The sequence below is a fragment of the Culex pipiens genome, chromosome 1 (assembly GCF_016801865.2).
Source record: "Culex pipiens pallens isolate TS chromosome 1, TS_CPP_V2, whole genome shotgun sequence".
NCBI classification, from domain to species: Eukaryota; Metazoa; Arthropoda; class Insecta; order Diptera; family Culicidae; genus Culex; species Culex pipiens.
Genome location: NC_068937.1, coordinates 105,773,513 through 105,794,835, shown reverse-complemented (window position 1 = coordinate 105,794,835; position 21,323 = coordinate 105,773,513). Strand labels below are relative to the sequence as shown.

Here is a 21,323-nt window from a genome sequence, read left to right as displayed (position 1 = left end):
GGAGGAAGACAGGGAAGTTGGACGATCAATGATTACGCAAAGAAGGGAACTGGATCCGCATCACTGGCATCGTTGGTATCGGCAGCCTAAGCCGATAGCCTTCGTTCTATGGGAAGGACACTTCACCAGGCGTTGCAAAACTTGAGACGAGAAGCGGCAGAAAGGATTTTAGTTTAACATTAACTTTATTGTTTCGTTAGTGTACTTATTATAACTTTCAATTTGGCAAGGGGAGGATGTGGCATCCTGAACATTGTGGTTCCTAAATATTAGTGTAGTTTTGGTAAACCGTTGGAAGCGTGTAGAACTGCGAGTGTAGTAGTGCGCAGCTGGCGTGAAGGAAGTCAGTCAGAGTTGGACCAATAAAGATGGAGCATCTGTCTCCCGTTTGTATTATAAATAATATAGTTTTAATATTGGATTAAACTCGAGAATATCACAAACAAAAAATAAAGTTTCTCCAAAAGTTATCACAACTTAAAAACTTCATCATTTGATAAATAAATAAAAATCAAATTTATTAATCTATTTCAAAGGTTATTTTGTAACTTTTTTCATTCAGTTGATTCATTCGATCATGATTAGGATTAGGCGCCCGCAAACTCGGTCCCCAACTTTTAATAAATCAGCTGTTGAAGGGTAGTCCGCATCTCAGCTGATAGTAACTGTACTCAAGTAATTGAAGTAATGCTCTAGCAGCGAAATCAAGATCGAAATCAATGAAATAATATGAAATGAAGAAATTTTCAACATTAGCAATACATCAAAAGATGACACAATCTATGTTCATGATAGTGCGTCCATCCCGGGAATTCCCAGGACAAAAATCCCGGGATTTTTCTAAAACCGGGAATTCCCGAATCCCGGGATTTTTTGTAATTTGTCCCGGGAAATCCCGAAACCCGAACACAGTAATAACTAAATTCATGCCTTTTCAATAACAAATACTGTTAAAATAACAGAAAGTGTTATGGAGTATTCTTGCAAAATCCAATTTTGCATAAGAGTTTACTAACAGTTTATGTTATCATAACAAAATTTGTTATTGGTATGATATTGATTGCAAGCCAAAACAACTTAGGAATAACATTTTTTGTTATGGAAGAATATCTCAAACTGTTATTGGGATGATCGGATTAGTTGTTAAAATAACAAAAAATAATAACATAGATTTGTTCGAAGAATAACTAAACATGATGTTAGTCTGTTATTACAATAACAATCCAATAACAAAAAAAATCATAACGGCGAATAACAAAACTTGTTATAAATAACATAAAATGTTATTTCCCAAGTTATTCCCAAGTTATTTCCGTCAGCTCAGGAATTGAAAAAAAAAACAAATTTTGGTCTGAAAATTCAGATTTGGTTGTAGAAATAGATGAACAGTTGAAAACATAGTAAGCGATACGAATTTTAAAGCATTAAAATTTCAAAAAAAAAAGAGTATTACTTATATTTAGGATATTAAATTTAAAAAAAAATTCATATTAAATTATTTTTCATCAAATACCGGCAAAATCTGGGGCAAATCAGGACAAATGTAACGAATTAAGACAGCTATTGAAGCCATTTTTTGCATAATGACTTCGGTTCAAACAGGAACAGATCATTATAATTCCTAGTATTCGATTTCCAATTATATTCCTCTAAAATCTCCTGTACCTATTCAGACTGTAGTCCTGATTTTCATCAGTTGGCGGTAGTAACATAAAGATAATTTGTAAAATATGTTTTATCTCTAATCTAATCTAATCAGACCCTAGCGCAGCCAATCTTTCGAAGGGATCCTGGAGAGTGCCTTAGGTTAGATGACGCCTAGCACTCTTCTTGTCATTTATTAACATTTGTAGTGCGCCATTGCATCGAAATGCATTGAAACATCACAAGCGTTAAAGCGGCCAGGCCTACTGCGTAAAGCCGTATCGCAGAGATGACTCGTAATTGGGTTGAGTTTGAGCACTGAGTCTTCGAACAACAACACAATTCTGAATCGACAGGGGAGGAAGAAGCGTGGGGACACACCACCATACGCTCCGAGATTTGGTTGTATTCGTTGGGAGCACCATGCTAAGAAGGTTTGGTACTCCTTTTGTATTTCCACGAATGCCCTGGACACTATTTGCCGTGGTTTTAGCGCCACAACTCGCTCTAATTTGTAAAATATGTTTTATATAAAACAAGAAATTCAAAACTTATCTAAAATTTAACATTGGCTGGAATCATTTTATTTGTTGTCGCTTATTGTTTTTTTTAGACATTTTCAAAGAAAATTTTCGAGCTTTTGTAGTCATGTCATATAAAAAATATATAAAAGAAATATATTCATTTAAAACACTTATTAAATTTGAATCACATTTGAATAAAAAATTTAAGTTCATTTAAAATCCAAAGCACAACAGAGGATAAAAAAAAACAATTCTTAATTTCTTTTAAGCTATTTCAAAACGGTCGTCCTTGTTTAGGTTGAAGTGTAGATTGTCAATAATTAATATTATTCTGCTTATTCTATGATTTTAAGCTTGAAAACATATCAAATATTATGAAAACATAGATTTTATGACAGCTTTAAAAATTTCCCGGGATCTCGGGAATTCCCGGGATTTCAAAAATATTTTTCCCGTTTCCCGGGAAATTCAAAACCCGGGAAAATTGGACGCCCTAGTTCATGATAATTTGCACTATTTTATGAAGGGAATTTAAGTTTTAATTTCAACATATTTTTTATTTGGACCTCTTCGACAAACTCAATATTTTTAAACGTTGGTTGTGATTTCTGAAATGCATGAATACAACACAATATTTTTAAGAAATGCTTTATTTTTGTATATTGTATTTCATATCATAAATTTCCACATTTAACCACCCTTAATGATGGAACAACCTCAAGTTCGTGTGAACCATGACGATGTCATGGTCGTTACAAGCTTCGATAACACCAGCATCGTTCGTTGATCCAGCCGGACTGGCAATGTACGACACACCGCTGAGTCTGGCCCGGTCCACGTTGTCCCGGAACGGGAAGAACGCATCCGACCCGAGCGAAACTCCGCTCAACTGCGCTGCCCAGGATTTCTTATCGGCGTCGGTCAGGAACTCCGGAACCTTTTCGTACATGGCTTCAAACTGCGCCAGCGGCATGTCTTTGCCCACAGTTCCGTTAACGTAGTTATCGATGGCATTGGAGATTTCGGCACGCTTGACGCCCTTCTTGAACTGCATCGAAGTCACGCGGGGATGCTGGCGGAGCCACCAATTGTCGACCTTTTCTCCGGCGAGGCGCGTGCAGTGAATGCGCGACTGCTGACCGGCACCAATGCCCACGACCTGTCCATCCTTGGCGTAACAAACGGAGTTGCTTTGGGTGTACTTGAGGGCGATGGTCGCGACGATCATATCCCGAAGTGCGCCCTCGGGCAAGCTTTTGTTTTTGGTGACGATGTTGGTGAAGAGTGCTTTGCTGATGTCGGCATCATTGCGGCGTTGCTCCATTTGGAGACCGAAGAGGGTTTTACGTTCCACTGGAGTTGGTTCGTACGTGGGATCGATCTGCAGTACACAGTAAGCACCGTTCTTCTTCTTGCGGAGTAACTCCAGCGCTTCTTCGGTATAGCCCGGGGCAATGATGCCGTCAGAGACTTCACGCGAGATGATTTTGGCCGTTACAAGGTCGCACGTATCGGACAGAGCGACAAAGTCTCCGAACGAGGACATGCGATCAGCCCCACGTGCACGAGCATAGGCCGTAGCAAGGGGTGTGAGGCTGTCGAAGAGGTCATCGACCATGCACAGTTTGGCTTGGTCTAGGGTAAGCGGTACACCAACCGCGGCACCGGCTGGAGACACGTGCTTGAAGCTCGTAGCCGCTGGCAGACCGAGAGCCTTCTTGAGCTCACGAACCAATTGCCACCCGTTCAGAGCATCGCACAGGTTGATGAACCCGGGGGCCGCGTTGACCACCTTCAGTGGAAGCTTCTCAAGGGTGGTGAAAATTTGCGCTGGCTTCTGGTGTGGATTCATTCCGTAGCGTAGGTTCAGTTGAGACACGCCAGCCGAGTACTGCTTTCGGAAGTAATCCGAGATTAGGTTGTCGTACTCGGCCGTATGGGTGAAGGCCTTCAAGGCCAGCACTTGGCGGGTTCCCTCGGTGGTATCACCAAACTGCTTGATTTCATCCAACACCTTTGCGTAATCGTTCGGGTCACACAGCACGGTTACTCGTTTGTGGTTCTTGGCCGCTGCCCGCAGCAGAGTTACTCCACCAATGTCAATGTTCTCGACGGCATCCGCGATCGTGACGTCCGGCTTGGAAATTGTCAACCCGAACGGGTACAAGTTACAGACCACAATTTGCGCCAGCTCATACTTTTGCCGAGCCATATCCGCCAGATCAGAGTCGGTTTGGCGCGCCAAAATTCCCGCATGGACCGCCGGATGAAGGGTCTTCACGCGACCACCCAGCATTTCCGGTGCACCAGTAATATCCGAAACATCGCGTACCGTCAACCCATGATCACGGATAGCTTTAGCAGTTCCACCACTGGCTACCAACTTAAGTCCAAGTTTATGTAAACCACTAGCAAAGTCCAACAAATCAGTCTTATCCGACACGCTTAGAATCGCTGAGGAAGCAAAAATCGATGTTAATTTGAATCCTTTACTCAACCTATATTAAACCTACCAATCTTTCCACTCGCCATGGCTGCAGAACTTGAGATAACCCGACCTGACGATGTGCTTCCGCTCGCTGCTCGGCGAAAACTGTGATCAACTGGAAACGTGATGAGCCTGATGATCGAGCTGGGCCGGCAACTAGAATGATCGGATCGCCAAGAAGAAAACACTTTCTTTTAGTTTATTTAAAGTCCACTATCAATTCGCGCCTATAGCAGTATAGTAATGTTGCTTGCCTCGGGGTATCGAGCGAAAAATATTCAAATAAGGTCAGCCTTGAATGCACTGCTATCACTGATAGTCATTCCGTATGGGTCAGCGAAAAAGTGCATCGGACTTCAAGGAAGGGTTTCTTGTTGTCAGTTGCTGATACAAACTGAATAGGGATATTTTATTCAAAACTACCTCGAAAAATGCGGGGTTTCTTTATGTTTATTTTATGTTTTACCTATCTTAACATAATATTTTGTCTGCCTAAAAATAGTCGGGAGTTCTTTTCTTAAAATAATTTTAGTTTGGAAAAATAGAAAAACTCAAGCAAATGCGCAAATTGAAAAAAAAAACAGAAAATTTCTGTTTTGTTCTATTTAATAATATTTAAACTTCACTTAACAATATCACTAGCAGAAGATTGTATGGACTAAAACTGAGCCAAGAGACGCAATTTATTTTCCCTTTTCAAACATTGTAAAGCAATTCAACATGTCAAATGCACAAACAAATTAATTTACTTGATACCCTTGATACAAAATAAATACAATATGATAAAAAAAAATCTTGAAATACATGTAAATGTTCTACACAAAACCTGTTCAGCAACTAATTTCAAAATTACAAAAATAAACACTGAAAATCACTTACAATACACCAAACACAGCACAACTTCGCCAAAACACGTGCAACAACTTTACCAAGCTTGACTATCAACTAACCTGGAAATACTCACAAACAACTGATGAACTTCATCAGGACTGGTGATGAAACTTTCCACTTAAAATTTTATTTGTATTGCAGGATCGCTATATGCTATATGCCTCATAGCTATTTAATGTATAACGCACATGTCTAAAGCTTCTAATTTCTCAATGGTAACATTTAAAATGGGCCTAAAAAAATAATGCATTCAGCATTAGTTTGAACGTATTTTTTTCATGCTGACCACATGCTGTAAATCATTACCTAGAAAGTGACCCCAAGCAATGTTTGATAAGAAACTAGTTCATTGAGCCCTTTTCAAATTATGGCTTTAAGTTATGCCAGATTTACTTGTATATGTATTATAAATCATTTCAATGTATGCATAGACAAACAGACGTGATAAACCCTCGCTTTTATCAGTCAGTTAACACATTTATTGACACTTAAAAAAAGATTTATTTGTATAAATTGTGGCAGCAGGCTTAGCCGAATGGTTACGCTGTCCGCTTTGTAAGCGGATGATCATGGGTTCGATTCCCATCTGCTCCACTTTTATCGGAACGAAAAAACGAAGTTGACTTTATAGCTGTCGGCCACCATTGCTAGTACCAACCACTAGTTCCTTCATTTTTATCTACAAGGACTTCGCCGCCCTGGGCTCCTAAGTGTATGAAAGTATGGCACGGAGCGACGGCGCCGAATACCCATATTTACACAAATAATTTTAGAGCGCCCGCCGCGGGATTCGAACCAGCGACCTCTGGATTGTGAGTCCAGTGCGCAGTCCGATTGATCCACACAGGCGGGACTGATTTTATCGGATGAGGAAGTAAAACGTCGGCCTTGGTTGTTGTTAGGCCGTTAAGTCATTCCAAGTAAGGGAGTCGTCTCCCTGCTTTAAAGACTAACAACCTCTCAAACAACACACCAAACCAAGCCTGTTCCGGTGGAATTGCCCCTTTTCCTCCTCCTGTCCCCCTACTATCCCAGTTTTTTTTGCGAGTTGTTTTCCTGTTTATCGCTTACTCCTACAACAAACTCTTTTTGTATCGACTGAGATAGATAGACTGAGATACACAGCAGAAAGGATCCTCCAAAACTCTGTATTGCTCTCACAAAAACAATAGTTAGTTGATAAACTACAGGAATAAACAGAATTGAATTGAATTGAACATTGGTGCAGTTGTTATCCTGAGCTGAGATATGGACTACCTTTCAACAGCTGACTTGTTCGAAGTGGGGATAGAATTTACTGGTACTAAGGAGAACGAATTTAACAGAGAAAAAATGTAGAAATAACCTTCAAAATAGCTAATAGATGTGGGATAGTAAGAGGAAAGACTATCCTAATCATAAACATAAACACATAAATTGACTTACAACATGCATATACATTTTGACTTTTGATATTATTAAGATAAGCATTAAGAAACTAATCTCTTTACCTATGATATCAAATTGAGAGGGGTTAACCGTTTACATGTGTAAGGATTCTAAAACACATATAACGAAAGAACTGGTTAGCGCAGGCATGTTGGAATAACAACAAAATCCACTTAGTTTAACGGTTTAACCTTTCTAAAGTTTTTTGTTAATTTTGGAGATAGCTAAAAATACTTTAAACACTTTAATTTTATAAACCACAACAAAAATTCTAGAGTGTTGTTGTATAGGTCCTATAAACAAATGAAACACAATAGCTTATAGGACCTTTTTTAAAAAAAACTCTAGAATTCTAACAGAGTTGATACTGTCATTAGAACTGAATTAGGTCAATGCAAATTTTATTTCAAGTTTTTGTCAGGGAAGCAAACACATATTTCTCAAGAAAGATTTTTTTCAAGAAACACTTGCCCAATCGAATGTAAACTAATTTGAATACATTGAATAATGTTTATGTTGGCATTTTTAATAACATTGTGCACTTTTAGCATCTAAAAATTGTGAATTTTGGAACTACAGATCGGAAAAAGTGAAACATATAGTTCAATGAATTCATTGATATTTTGCAAATTTATTGATAGTGACGTAACTATGTCACTATCAATAAATTTATGATGAATATATTTTTTAAATTTAGTTTTTAATTTATATTGTGACCATTCCTCAGCGAGAAAAGCAAAAAATGCCAACCGCCGCGAAAACACGATTTGTGGAAGATGATAAGAGGAAACCTCAAGATCGCGAGCATGTCGTGAAGTCGCGAATGATTTACTCATACAAACACAAGACACGAACTTCGCGGAGCACCTGGGGGTGCCATCCACTTTAGTGGTTACAGAAAAATGATCAGTAATTTCCAACAATGCCAAGACTCTGTTAAAACATTTTTATTCAATTTTTAAAACTTAATTAACATTAAGTCTCGCATTTAGTTCAATTCAAAATCATGATTTTAACACTTTTCTTCAATGACTTGACCAAATTGTATGAAATTTAAATGACTATCAGAAAATGTAATAAATAAAACATTGCAGGAAGCATCAGAAGTATTTGTTTAATAGTTGACCAACTTTTCAATTTGAAATAAATTTGTTTTGGAGCATTACACAGAAAAAAAAATCATGGGAATATTACATCTGGGAAGGGGTACATCTTTTATGTCAGAAAAAATGTGTAATTTTACCCCTTTTCTGTTTGGATGTCGCTTTTTCAGTCTAAATTGAGGTAAAATTACATCATAAAAAGGTAATATTCAACCTAGTATTCAACCTTTCAAAATCACACCTTCCAAATTTACACAATTTTTACTGTGTAGGCTAAAAAAAAATGCTAAATTGGTCAAAGAAGCCACATCATTACAATATCCGAAATATTGATGAATGATATTAGCTGACAAAAAAAAAACGAAAAAAAGCAATCAACTTTAACGACACCCGGGTCTTTTGTGGTCTCTGTTGCAAGTTTCTGCTCATTTCTAGGCGTCCGAAGGTTATGTGTGGTGAGTCACCCAAAACCTCTTTTACGCAAATGGACCGAAGTTTTAATTCCCCGTCCGATAGAAGGCGTGATCAGGCAAATCTCGTCTGAGAGGCTACCACGCTAACCACTACACCACCGGACCAGGCGTTGAGTTGACAAGCAATACTGAAAAGTACTTGCACATTATTAAATTTTCTCATCCAATTAAATGTTTTAATATAAGACAGTTGCTAATATTTTTTGACGTTTATTTCCCTCAACTCTGACCAAACTCGAGTGGGACAAAAAAATATTAAAAAAATAAATAACAAGTCATGGTTTCAACATCTCAATGCAAAATGCATTTTATATATATAATACACCAGTAAAGTTTTTTGCAAACATAAGTTTTTGAAATATCTTCTATGTATTTATTGCTAAAAAACAAATGTTTCGATAACATCTTTTTTTTGTGGTACTTTGACGTTCTACGCCTTGTCCCTTGATAAAGAAAAGTGCACGTAAGAAACACGACAGATTTCTTTAGTTCTATCGCATATGTGTCCCGTTAGCAGTTTATCACTTCCAAATTTTAATGAATATAACAGTCTAATCAACTGATAACCATTTGAAATGCATCATTTTCCTGCAATAAAAATCATGGCATGTTTGGACTCGATTGAAAATGTTAAAAATGGCGTTCATCATGAGAAAGATAATAAAATCCAGAAATTTTGGAGAAAGTCACTTTTTATTTTACGAAATCGAGCATAATTCTAGTTATATTGAACCAAAACTGATATTTTTTAGAAAACTGGTTTCTACAATGTAATATAATTGATTCGAAAATGTTTTAAAATGTCATGGTGTCATATGGCAGAGGATTTAAAAAAAATAATTTGGGAGCCTATTGAGTAATAAACAGGTTTTTATTGAAATAAGCTATTTATGTTTATGTTGCCCATTATGTTGTTGAAAAGATTTTTATTCGGTTGTTTTGATTGATTGGTTCTTCCAGCTTTGATTTTGGGGTAATTTCAAAGATAGCTAGAAAAATGGTAAATTTGGATCGGAATTTTTTTATTGTAGGTCAAATATTGGTCAAATATGTAAGTTAGAGGCCCTCAAGACATATTTATTAAAAATTTGAATAATATCAACATGAATCGATTTTCAGCGACATTTCTGAAAAAATATCCTGTAAAATCGAAAAAAATAACACCGTAGAAATATAGTCCTCAATATCCTCTAAAACTTTCCCGAAGAGAATATGGTCCTATCTAGCTCCTGAAAAAAGATACAGAGTTTTTAAAAGAGGCATTTCAAAATAAGTGAGCAATTCTCTACGCCTTTTTTCGGTCTTTTTTAGAATTTTCATTTTTGTATTTTTTAATCCGGCTGAAACTTTTTTGGTGCCTTCGGTATGCTCAAAGAAACCATTTTGCATCATTGGTTTGTCCATATAATTTTCCATACAAATTTGGCGGCTGTCCATACAAAAATGATGTATGAAAATCCAAAAATCTGTATCTTTTGAAGGAATTTTTTGATCGATTTGGTGTCTTCGGCAAAATTGTAGGTTTGGATAAGGGCTACACTGAAAAAAATGATACACGGTAAACAATTTTTTGGTGATTTTTTATTTAACTTTTTGTCACTAAAACTTGATTTGCAAAAAAACACTTTTTTTATATGAGCAATTCTCGCTGAAACCGTCCCACTAGATGCACATGTTCTCAAATCGTTACGGCAATGTTCTCATTCGATTCAGCGCACCAAAAAACCATAAAAACTACATTCGAACCAATGAAAATGTCAGCCGTTAGCCACCTGTAAATAAAAACATGTTTTGAACAATGGATTTTTTCGAAAAAATGCCCTAATTTGAAGAAATGATATCTCCCAAAATACATTACCAAACATCAAAAACTTATATATCGTTGGAAAGGTAATCGCGAGGGCTTTCTATCGCACTTTAATAAACATTTGAAAAATTATTTTTTCAAGGGTAATTTTTAGGGTTTTTGGGAAACTTACTCTTAATTTTGAATTTTGACCGTGTTCGCAACCACTTATCATTACGCAGCCATTTTCATTCGAAAGATTGGACGATTTTGCATAAAATCAACTTGAGAAAAGTAGTGTAATGAAATAGTTTTCGTATAGTTATTAGCGGATGAAGAAAATTGGTAAAATTTCAGTTAAAAATAACCAAAGCTCAGACTTCAGAAATGAGCCTTATTTACAGACAAAACAAAGCAAGATTGTATTTGAGCTGAATGTACAGTCATTTGAGGCAAATCTGTACATATAGGATTCATAGGGACAGCTATTTCAACTATGCTTTCACTCATTCGATCATATCATAGAATTTTTTCAGGAAGGTCTGCTTTATTTGTATAACCTCAATCATGCACATAAAAGTGCAAAGTTGAAATCAATATTTTTTGATCAAGTTAAAATTTGGTGGGGCTGTTGATACCATCAAAACAAGCAAGAAACTCGATTTTCGTCCAAATCGAACTACGCCCTTTTATTTGACACCACCCCAAAGTTTCGCTTTTTTTTGCAAACAATGTTAAAAACCTTCATTTTCAAACTGCTTTATCTCTAAAACCGCAAGTAGTACAAAGTCGAGCCAGAATTCACTAGAAAGATAATTTTGCGTAGAATTAATAGGTGTAGTCTGTTTTTCAATTAAATCTATTTTCAGTGTATTTATGCTGCGCAAATTAAAACTTTATACATGGGTTTCCTATTAAGAGCAATTAAAATTAAAGTTGAATGAATCCCAACATATTTTTTTTGCATTAAATAGAGAAGAGCGGGGCAAAGGTACGTACCTAGTGACAATCATTCTGTCACCGACCATACAATATTTTTGATTCGATGTATATACAAAATGGTACCCCTATATCACTTGCCTTCAAAACGTAGTACCTTGGTACTACGATTTACCTCAAATCGCTTTTATGTCGAGAACTAGGCAATTACCGTAAACAAATAAGTGCGTAGCTTTGCACCGTATATGGGGCAAAGGGATTTTTATTTTTTTTTTGTTTTTAAAGTTAATTTTTCATCCTCAATATCAATACAAATAAAGCAGACCTTCCTGAAACAAATTCTGTATATAAAATATTACTTCAGTGAAATGTGGCGAATCGAGACTACAGTCACGGGTCCCCCAGAGACCGTTATTATGAAAAAAAAATTTCCACCCAAACCAACGATTAGACATGGTTCCTGGGACCATTCTGCACCTCTGGGCCGAGTTTCAAAATATTTGCCGGCAGAAATTTCGAATACGGTCAGTTTTAGTGTTTTCAGTAGAAATTAAGGAGAAATCACATGTGAAATGCGCAGGAAATGATCAAAATTTCAATGTTTCAACACCAAAACATTACTAGTCATGGTTTTAAATTGTATTAACATGTAACAGAATGATATAAAAACGATTTACAGCTCTGACTTAGCCGGATTAAGCCTAAGTCAAGTGACTTAAATACATTATTTACAAGTTTATACCTTAATATTTAAAAACACTCCTGCATCAGAGAATTTTAAGTCAAGTAAAACTAAATTGCACAAAAATAACTTAAAATGGGGTGACTTTGAGCCAAGGGGTGACATTGTACCAAATTTTACGATTTTATAATAGCCAGATAGCTTAACAACAAGCTCGATAAGCTTGAATTGCAAAGTATAATCGTTGCAAATATTGTTCGTAGATTATGTTGTCCTCTGCCATAAAAAGTTCAATAAGTACGCAACACTAAAAAATAGATAAAGCTTTAGTTTCATAAGCCTTACAGTTTGACCCCGACAAGAGTTTTAGGACACAAGTCACATTGAAAACTTACATCGCCTGTACATACTTGACTATACCGGGTTCGGTGGTAGAGTGTTAAACGTGGTTGCCTCTAACCCAGTTAGGCTGGTAATGTTGTAGAGCGATCATTTTGATTTGATTTGATTATTTTCATGTTTTCATAAGATATGCCAAGCTTGTTAAAAGATGGATTGTGTTTTCACATTGGGCAGAAGTAGGATTTTTTTTGTTGAATACATTATTAGTGAACGTTCTTGATTATCAACAATATGTTCTATTGAATTCTAACTATGAGTGTTTCAACATAAATTTAATCAATTATAAAATGTTATTTTATGACGATAACTGCAATATTTGAAAATAATTGGTTGGTTTGAAATATTAATCCTGTGGGAAGTTGTATCATTAAACATTTGCTAAGTATAGTCATTACACATGACAACAAAAATATATGAGCTAAATGATAGCTGGAGTACTCTCCGGATTTCATTCGTAAGGTTGAAATTTGTAAGCGATTTAAAACAAAAAAGAACAATTTTATTCTAATTGCAATGTCACAAACTTGCCACGACAAAATTTGTTTCCCTAATATTTTGATTGTTTTATTTGATTTCAGTAGGAATTGATTCAGCACTGAAAAATGTGAGCATAATTTTCAAATTTGGAGGATTCCAGGAGATTTCAAATTTATTTTAATTAAATCAATTTTAAATCAACACGCTTTATTCAAACAGAATAAGCAGATTTGCGTAGCAATATCATCAAATTGCTTTGGGGGAACATAAATAAACCAAATTAATCCGTCTACAAATAAATAAATTAACATAAAATTCAAGCTTATCAAAGCAATCTTTATGAGTTTATTGGTACAATGTCACCCCTTGGCTCAAAGTCACCCCATTTTAAGTTATTTTTGTGCAATTTAGTTTTACTTGACTTAAAATTCTCTGATGCAGGAGTGTTTTTAAATATTAAGGTATAAACTTGTAAATAATGTACTTAAGTCACTTGACTTAGGCTTAATCCGGCTAAGTCAGAGCTGTAAATCGTTTTTATATCATTCTGCTACATGTTAATACAATTTAAAACCATGACTAGTAATGTTTTGGTGTTGAAACATTGAAATTTTGATCATTTCCTACGCATTTCACATGTGATTTCTCCTTAATTTCTACTGAAAACACTAAAACTGACCGTATTCGAAATTTCTGCCGGCAAATATTTTGAAACTCGGCCCAGAGGTGCAGAATGGTCCCAGGAACCATGTCCAATCATTGGTTTGGGTGGAAATTTTTTTTTCATAATAACGGTCTCTGGGGGACCCGTGACAGTCTAAGTAAGGACATTAGTTTTCAGAGTACTTTAAAGCTTCAAATTTAGAAACTTGTTTGTTTATGTATGCTTTTACATAAACAAATTAAAAATATGATCGAATGAGTGAAAGCATAGTTGAAATAGCTGTCCCTATTCATCCTATATGTACAGATTTGCCTCAAATGACTGTACATTCAGCTCAAATACAATCTTGCTTTGTTTTGTCTGTAAATAAGGCTCATTTCTGAAGTCTGAGCTTTGGTTATTTTTAACTGAAATTTTACCAATTTCTTTCATCCGCTAATAACTATACGAAAACTATTTCATTACACTACTTTTCTCAAGTTGATTTTATGCAAAATCGTCCAATCTTTCGAATGAAAATGGCTGCGTAATGATAAGTGGTTGCGAACACGGTCAAAATTCAAAATTAAGAGTAAGTTTCCCAAAAACCCTAAAAATTACCCTTGAAAAAATAATTTTTCAAATGTTTATCAAAGTGCGATAGAAAGCCCTCGCGATTACCTTTCCAACGATATATAAGTTTTTGATGTTTGGTAATGTATTTTGGGAGATATCATTTCTTCAAATTAGGGCATTTTTTCGAAAAAATCCATTGTTCAAAACATGTTTTTATTTACAGGTGGCTAACGGCTGACATTTTCATTGGTTCGAATGTAGTTTTTATGGTTTTTTGGTGCGCTGAATCGAATGAGAACATTGCCGTAACGATTTGAGAACATGTGCATCTAGTGGGACGGTTTCACCGAGAATTGCTCAAATACTCACAAATGTCACACAATAGCCAAAATGTTTCGCCAAACGGCAGATTTGAACCGAAGAATAAACGACAAAATTGCTATTATGAAACAACACCTAAACTCCAAAGCTCGAGAAAAAGGGGGAATTTATATAGAAATTCCCCCTTTTTCTCGAGCTTGGGAGTTTAGGTGTTAAATAGTGTTTTTAACAACGCACACCTCAAACAATCAACTTCTTCGTTAACGGCCGATCATATGAGTACCGTCATCTGGGGCGAATCGGGACTACAGTCTGAGTAGAGACAGCAGTGTTTAGAGCACTTACAGGTTTTAAATTTGGAAATGGGTGTACACATTTTGTTGGATGAGTCTGTTCTATCCGAAACCAACCAGAAAAATAAAAATATTGTGCTCTGACATGGTCAAAACTGCTGTCCCAATTCGCCCCAGTTGACGGTACTACATGAATGTTTCTACGAGTTTACTTTTTAATTTTTAGTGAAATTTAAGTAAATATAGACAAAAACGTGAAACCACGTTTTTCTCGAAACTGCAGTCATGGCATAAAAGCCAAATTTACAATGATGGGCACTGCCCATAATTGAAAATTCGGCTATTATGCCAAATCAAGTATTCCGAGAAAAACGCGTTTTAGAGTTTGTCACAAAATCTCTGTCAAGGCAATTTCCCATAAGAGTGGTATATTAGCCGTTTGGTTTTTCGCATCGGCAGCCAAGTCTAAACACTATTTCAGTGAAATTCAAGTTCCAGGAGATGCGTTGGAAAATCCTCTACCACCTGGTGCTAATGTCTCGTTTTTGCCAAAAGTGGATATTAGCCGTTTTTTCAATGGTGGGCAGGGCAGTAAAACATAATTTTGCTAGGTTCCTTCCTTATTACGTTAAAAATTAATATTTTGAAATATCTATATACCGAAGTACTGGCAGTGTTGGCAAGAAATATGATTTTTAGCACTTATTTTGAAATGCCTCTTTAAAAAACTCTGTATTTTTTCCAGAAGCACGATAGGACCATACTTTTTTTGGGAAAAATTTAAAGGACATTTAGGACTATACTTCTACGGTGTTAGTTTTTAAATTTAGTGAAAAATAAAAATTATAAAAATCAAAGTGTAAAAAAGAGGAGTTTCCCATACAAATTTGAATCGCTTTGCGGAAAGCCGGGTCAAAACCAATCGCTTCCATATTTTAGGGGGTTGTTTGGGGGCCCAAATGGAACCGGAAAATGCCTGTTCTGATTGAATTGATCCATTTTGAAATTTTCCCATAGAACTTCAAGCCACCCTACTGCTTAGCGTTACATGCAATTCGTAATATGAAATTAAAAACAACATAGGTAATTCATTTCAATAGTTCATTTTATTCTTATTTATGTTTTGTTTTCACAAAAAAAAATGCTATTTGTCACAATGCTTTACACTCTAACTTCATCAGTTACCAAAATCAATCAATGTGATGACACTGCACAATGTTGTACGTAGTAGCTTAATAAATAAAGAACTTGTTCTTTTTCAATTTGGACGCTTAACGAGACGAGCATCGAAAACATGCCGCCTTATCGTCGTTTCTTGTTTGTTTTGTTCATGCCAATCAGAGCTGAGGAAATTACTAGCTTGACTACAAATGGAATTAAATCAGTCTCTTAACACACTACACTCAGTCACACGCGTTCGCTCTACACATACTCATTCCCACTCCGACTTCGATTTACAGCTCGTCATGTTCATCCTCGGCGTTGATGTCCTCCTCCTCGTCCTTGCCAGCATCGTCCGCTGCTTCGGGCTCGTCGATAAATTCCTCCGGTTCCGGCTGCTCGTCCAACGCCACTCCGAGCGTTTGCCGCATCATGCGCTCGATACTGTCGGCAAAGTCCGACGTCTCCGGCAGGTGGAAACCGGATCGCAGCGTAGCAGTGTTGAACATCAGGACGGCCATGTCCTTGGCGACAACGTCTTCGCTGTCGGCATCCACGCGGCGCAGAAGCTCACGCATCAACGGATGGCGCGGGTTGATTTCGAGGGTCTTGCGCTGGTTCAGGTAGTACTGGCGTTGAGGATCGTCCGTCTTCTGGTGAGCGTTGGCCATGGCCAGTCGTTCCATGTTACCGGTCCAGCCGAACATGGACGCAACCAGAGCGCACGGCGAGTTGGACAGACGCTCGGAAACCTGAGCCTTGGCGATCTTGTCCTTGAGAGCGACATCGTTCAGCCACTTCAGCAGCGGTTCGAATTCCGTCTTGAGTTCCTCGAAGCGAGCCTTGGATTCCTCCGATTCGTTCAGCACGAATCCTTCCTTGGCGACGTTCTGGAACTTCTTGCCATCGAACTCGGGCAGAGCGGAGATGCTGTACTCATCGACGGCTTCAACCAGGTACAAAACTTCAAAGCCACGCGACAGCAGACGCTCGACGAAGGGAGACTTTTCGACTTCGGCACGGCTCGATCCGGCGATGAAGTAGATGTGTTCCTGCTTCGGCTTCATGCGCGTCACGTACTCCGACAGGCCGGTGTACTCCTTGGAGCTCTTACCGTTGGACGACTGGAAACGCAACAGCTTGGCCAAACGCGACCGGTTGCTGGGGTCTTCCATGATTCCGAGCTTGATGTTGGTGGAGAATTCCTTCCAGAACTTTTCGTACGTTTCCTTGTCGATCTTCTTGATCATGTCCAGCGCCTTGCGGACCAGCTTCTTCTTGATGACCTTGATCAGCTTGTGCTGCTGGAGCGTTTCACGGGACACGTTCAGGGGCAGATCATCGGAATCGACCACACCACGGATAAAGTTCAAGTAGTTGGGCATCATGTCGTTGAACTCGTCGGTGATGAACACGCGACGCACGTACAGCTTAATGTTGTCCGCCTTGGTGCCGTACTTGTTGAAGCTCTCCGATGGCTGAACCTTAGGAATGTACAGCAGCGACTTGAAGGTAACTTCTCCTTCGGCCACAAAATGAGTGTGAGTCAGCGGTTCGGACGTGTCCTTGGTGAGGCTCTTGTAGAATTCGGTGTACTCGTCTTCAGTAACGTCGTTCGGTTTGCGCGTCCAGATGGGCTTGCTGTCGTTCATGATTTCCCAATCGTAGACGGTCTTCTTGATCTTTTTGGTCTTTGGCTTGTCCTCTTCCGCTTCTTCTTCCACCTTTCCGTCTTCTTCCTCGGTTTGATCTTCGTCCTTCTTTTCGGGCTTTTCCGCCGGCTCGTCCTCCACCGGAACTTCCTCTTCGACTTCCTTGCTGGTCCACATGTAGATCGGGAAGTTGATGAACTGCGAGTACTTCTTGATCAGCTGCTTGACGGTGTCTTCCTCCAAGAAGTCCAAAGCCTCTTCCTTCAGATGCAACGAAACCTGCGAACCTCGCTGCAGAGTGTTTCCACGTGGGTCCTCAACGATGCTGAAGCTTGCCGCGTCCGACTCCCAGATGTACTGCTTGTCGTCGTTGTGCTTCGTCGTCACCACGACGCGATCGGCCACCAGGAAGGCCGAGTAGAAACCGACGCCAAACTGTCCAATCATGTCGTTGACGTCCTGGCCCTCGGTTTTCGTTTCCTGCATCTTGGAGAGGAAATCGGCCGTGCCGGACTTGGCAATCGTACCCAGATTGTTGACCAGATCCTGCTTCGTCATACCGATACCGGTGTCGATAATGTGCAGCACCTTGCCGTCCTTGTCGGCCTTGATTTTGACCTCGAGGTTTTCGTTCGTGTCCAACACGCCGGGATTGGTCAGCGAAAGCAGACGGATCTTGTCCAGCGCATCCGAGGCGTTCGAGATGAGCTCACGCAGGAAGATCTCCTTGTTGCGGTACAGCGAGTTGATGATCAGCTTCATCATCCGGTTGACTTCGGCCTGGAAGGTGAACTTTTCGGACTTTTCACGCAGCTCCTTGATCTGGGCCACGTTCAAACCGTCCAACTTGATGGCTTCCTCCTCGCGCTGGATTGCCTCGGCATCGGTGCGGGAGCCCTGCTTGGACGCTCCCAGGTTTGGCTCGACCACCGGCAGGTCCTCCGTGTCGGCATCGTCCGCCGCACGAACCGTGGAGATTCCTGGAATTAGAAGAGATATTTTGTTAATCATTAGTAATCCATCAGGTTTAAAGGGATGACGTGGTCAATATAAGAAGTCGTAATTCTAGCACTTTATTAAATGATTGATCTATTCGACATACAATTTTGTTCAATGTTGTTACGGACTATTATTTTTTTTTTTTTTTTTTGAGGTCCCTGTTATTTCATGTTAGCATTTACTTTGAATTGAATCTAGAAACAATAAAAAAAGAAAAGAAAAACTAAGAATTATTGCCAAGATAGAAGCAGATAATCAGAATTAAACACTGACGTGGCCTTTTTGTGAGCTCCAAGCTTCCCTGCACCGTGCGGTACACGCGGTTCACTTGCACCTCGGGTTTGCTTTGCGCCTGCTTTGTTCGGTTTACACCCGTACCCGACTCACACGAACCGAGGGTATTTTGGTTCATCGTACCAGCGCTCCCCGACACTCTCGGTTCGCCGCGTCGGTTTTGTGTCTGGCACTCACCCATGGCATGAACCCGATATTTGAGCCAAGGTGCTTCACTCGTTACGAACCGAGGTACGTGCCGTGGTACGCGCTGGCGGTACAAAACGGGTCCAATACCACGGCGCGTACCACGGCACGCTGGTTTCATGCCTCGGGTGAGTGCCAGACACACAACCGATGGGGCGAGCCGAGAGTGTCGTGGTGCGCTGGTACGATGTACCAAGAAACCAATACACAAATGGGTTCAGGCACGTACCGAAGCTAGAAAACCAAACCCGCGGTGTGCGTTGGCACTGGCGCATGGGAAGCTTGGTGAGCTCTGATTAAATTGCAGAAAATGTTTATATTTGGACAACTAAAACACCTTCAGTGTAATTTTCAGCATCATCGGTATTTGCAATAGCTCAAATTTGATTATGTTCAAAATTCATCAACTAGCATTTCAAGGACTTAGCTGAATCTGGGATTCCCCGATCAAAAATATTCAGTAGCAGTTGTAGCAGCCTTTGAACAAACTGATAACGCACCCGACACAATCTGGGCCAATCACCACGTAGCCAACTTCTTAGCATAATTTCGGGAATGTTCCAAAGCTAGCAGGCAGGGGCAGGGGCAAGGGTGCGGCGCGCAGAGGGCGCAGCAGTTTCAAGATGAACGACAACCCCCGAAAAGTCCCGTTATTCACTAGAACCACCAAGAACTCACCTGTAAACAGGAATACTCCCACCACCAGAAGTACCAGATACTTCATGCTCGTCCCCGGGGGTACGCGCGTCCTTTCTACCAAGCTGGATATTGCACGGGCAACGGGGGGGAATCTCCACCGGAAAACGCCTTCTTCGACTTTAACCTGCTTCTCCAAGCGAGAACCGAACTATAAATGAGACAAAGTGCGCTGTCAAATGTGAAGAAAAGTGAGAGGCGATTTGGCGCACGCTGATTGGTCCTAATCACCGGCACAACAGTGCGGCCAGAGGTTTTGATTTATCGAGTACACCCTTACCAAAAATCATGATTTTTTGAGTTCCAAATCCCACTTTTCATACGAATTTTTCAGTTCAACCCATATAACCATTTTTATGGTTGTAGTACCTGAACTCAAAAAATCGTATGAAAAGTGGGATTTGGAACTCAAAAAATCATGATTTTTGGTAAGGGTGTAGCGTTTTGTTGGATTTCCGAGGTTTTCTTTTGGGTTGAATGAAAAATAATTTTTCGTAAAAATGGCAACGCTGCTGACGCGTCAGTCGGTTTCGTATCGAGCCGTTTCAACGCAACTTGTACGCAAGTTAGATAATCAAAATCTCCCACTGAGAATTTTGGCTCGAGCCTCGACTCGATTCAGGCTCGTTCTCGAACCAGATCGACTCGAGGCTCGAACCAACATTCTCAGGGCTGGTAACCCTTTTCATAAATTTACACTCAAAATCAAAAGAATCCTCTTCCAACTTGGAACATGTTTCTTTTAACACTGGAACGCCCAACGCATGTCTACCTACGTTAATTGTATTGTGTGTACGCACACGAAAGAGATTGAGGTTAAATTTTGTCCGGCCAGCAAAATCGAATGGTGTGTAAGCGAAACGTCATTAGGTTTTACGCCAACTCGGTTTTTAGGTCAGAAATCTGACAGCTTGGCTGCACTGTTTACATTTTTGTAAACGTGTGCGTCACGAGCGCACACGCACACACCTTTTTACTTACACACGTGCAAAAAATGTAAACAGTGCAGCCGAACTGTCAAATTTCTAACCTAAAAATCGAGTCGGCGTAAAACCTAATAAATAAAGCGCTATTAGGTTTTACGCCGACTCGATTTTTAGGTTAGAAATTTGACAGTTCGGCTGCACTGTTTACATTTTTTGCACGTGTGTCTCAGTAAAAATGTGTGTGCGTGTGCGCTCGTGACGTCACGCTGTAAAACCTAATTAGGTTTTACAGCGTGACGTCACGAGCGCACACGCACACACATTTTTACTAGACATACGTGCAAAAAATGTAAAGTGCAGCTGAACTGTCAAATTTCTAACCTAAAAATCGATTCGGCGTAAAACCTAATAGAGCTGTTGCGTCATCCGCTGTAATAGCACGCGTTCAATTAAGTCACCAGTTTAGTTTAGATAAACTACGCGTTTTTCTCCGGAATAAGTCCGACCAACCAGCCACTCAGCTCATCAAACCAAAACTACAGATTGTCAAGGGGAAACTGGTGATTGGTCGATGTATGGCGGTTGTTGTCCAGCACGTTTGGATCTGTCAAACATTGGCCAATCTGCTTCCCTTGACAATCTGTAACCAAAATGCATCGATTTCACGGGTTAAAATTTAAATTAATATAATCCCATTTAAACTTCAGAATCAAAGTACTAAGTTCTGTCGCAATCAATC

General features: G+C 39.2%; 2 protein-coding genes across 2 annotated transcripts; both read right to left on the bottom strand.

The window, feature by feature from the left end:
* Nucleotides 1-2,800: 2,800 nt before the first annotated feature.
* Nucleotides 2,801-5,662, bottom strand: LOC120426694 (bifunctional purine biosynthesis protein ATIC). The gene is made up of 3 exons (XM_039591472.2): nucleotides 5,536-5,662; nucleotides 4,682-4,812; nucleotides 2,801-4,622 (listed from the first exon to the last, which is right to left on the bottom strand). Exons 2-3 carry the CDS (start codon nucleotides 4,698-4,700, stop codon nucleotides 2,869-2,871), a joined length of 1,773 nt encoding a protein of 590 aa, XP_039447406.1. The 5' UTR covers nucleotides 4,701-4,812; nucleotides 5,536-5,662; the 3' UTR covers nucleotides 2,801-2,868.
* Nucleotides 5,663-15,757: 10,095 nt separating this feature from the next.
* LOC120426686 (endoplasmin homolog) lies at nucleotides 15,758-19,821 on the bottom strand. Its single transcript, XM_039591462.2, has 2 exons — nucleotides 19,641-19,821; nucleotides 15,758-18,463 (listed from the first exon to the last, which is right to left on the bottom strand). The coding sequence occupies exons 1-2, from the start codon at nucleotides 19,684-19,686 to the stop codon at nucleotides 16,125-16,127; spliced, it is 2,385 nt and encodes a 794-aa protein (XP_039447396.1). The 5' UTR covers nucleotides 19,687-19,821; the 3' UTR covers nucleotides 15,758-16,124.
* Nucleotides 19,822-21,323: the final 1,502 nt, after the last annotated feature.

Coding starts and splice junctions, on each gene's coding strand:
- LOC120426686 (XM_039591462.2), bottom strand. CDS start 19,686: ATGAAGTATCTGGTACTTCTGGTGGTGGGAGTATTCCTGTTTACAG. Junction 18,464..19,640: donor GGGAGTATTCCTGTTTACAG/GTGAGTTCTTGG, acceptor TTCTAATTCCAG/GAATCTCCACGGTTCGTGCG.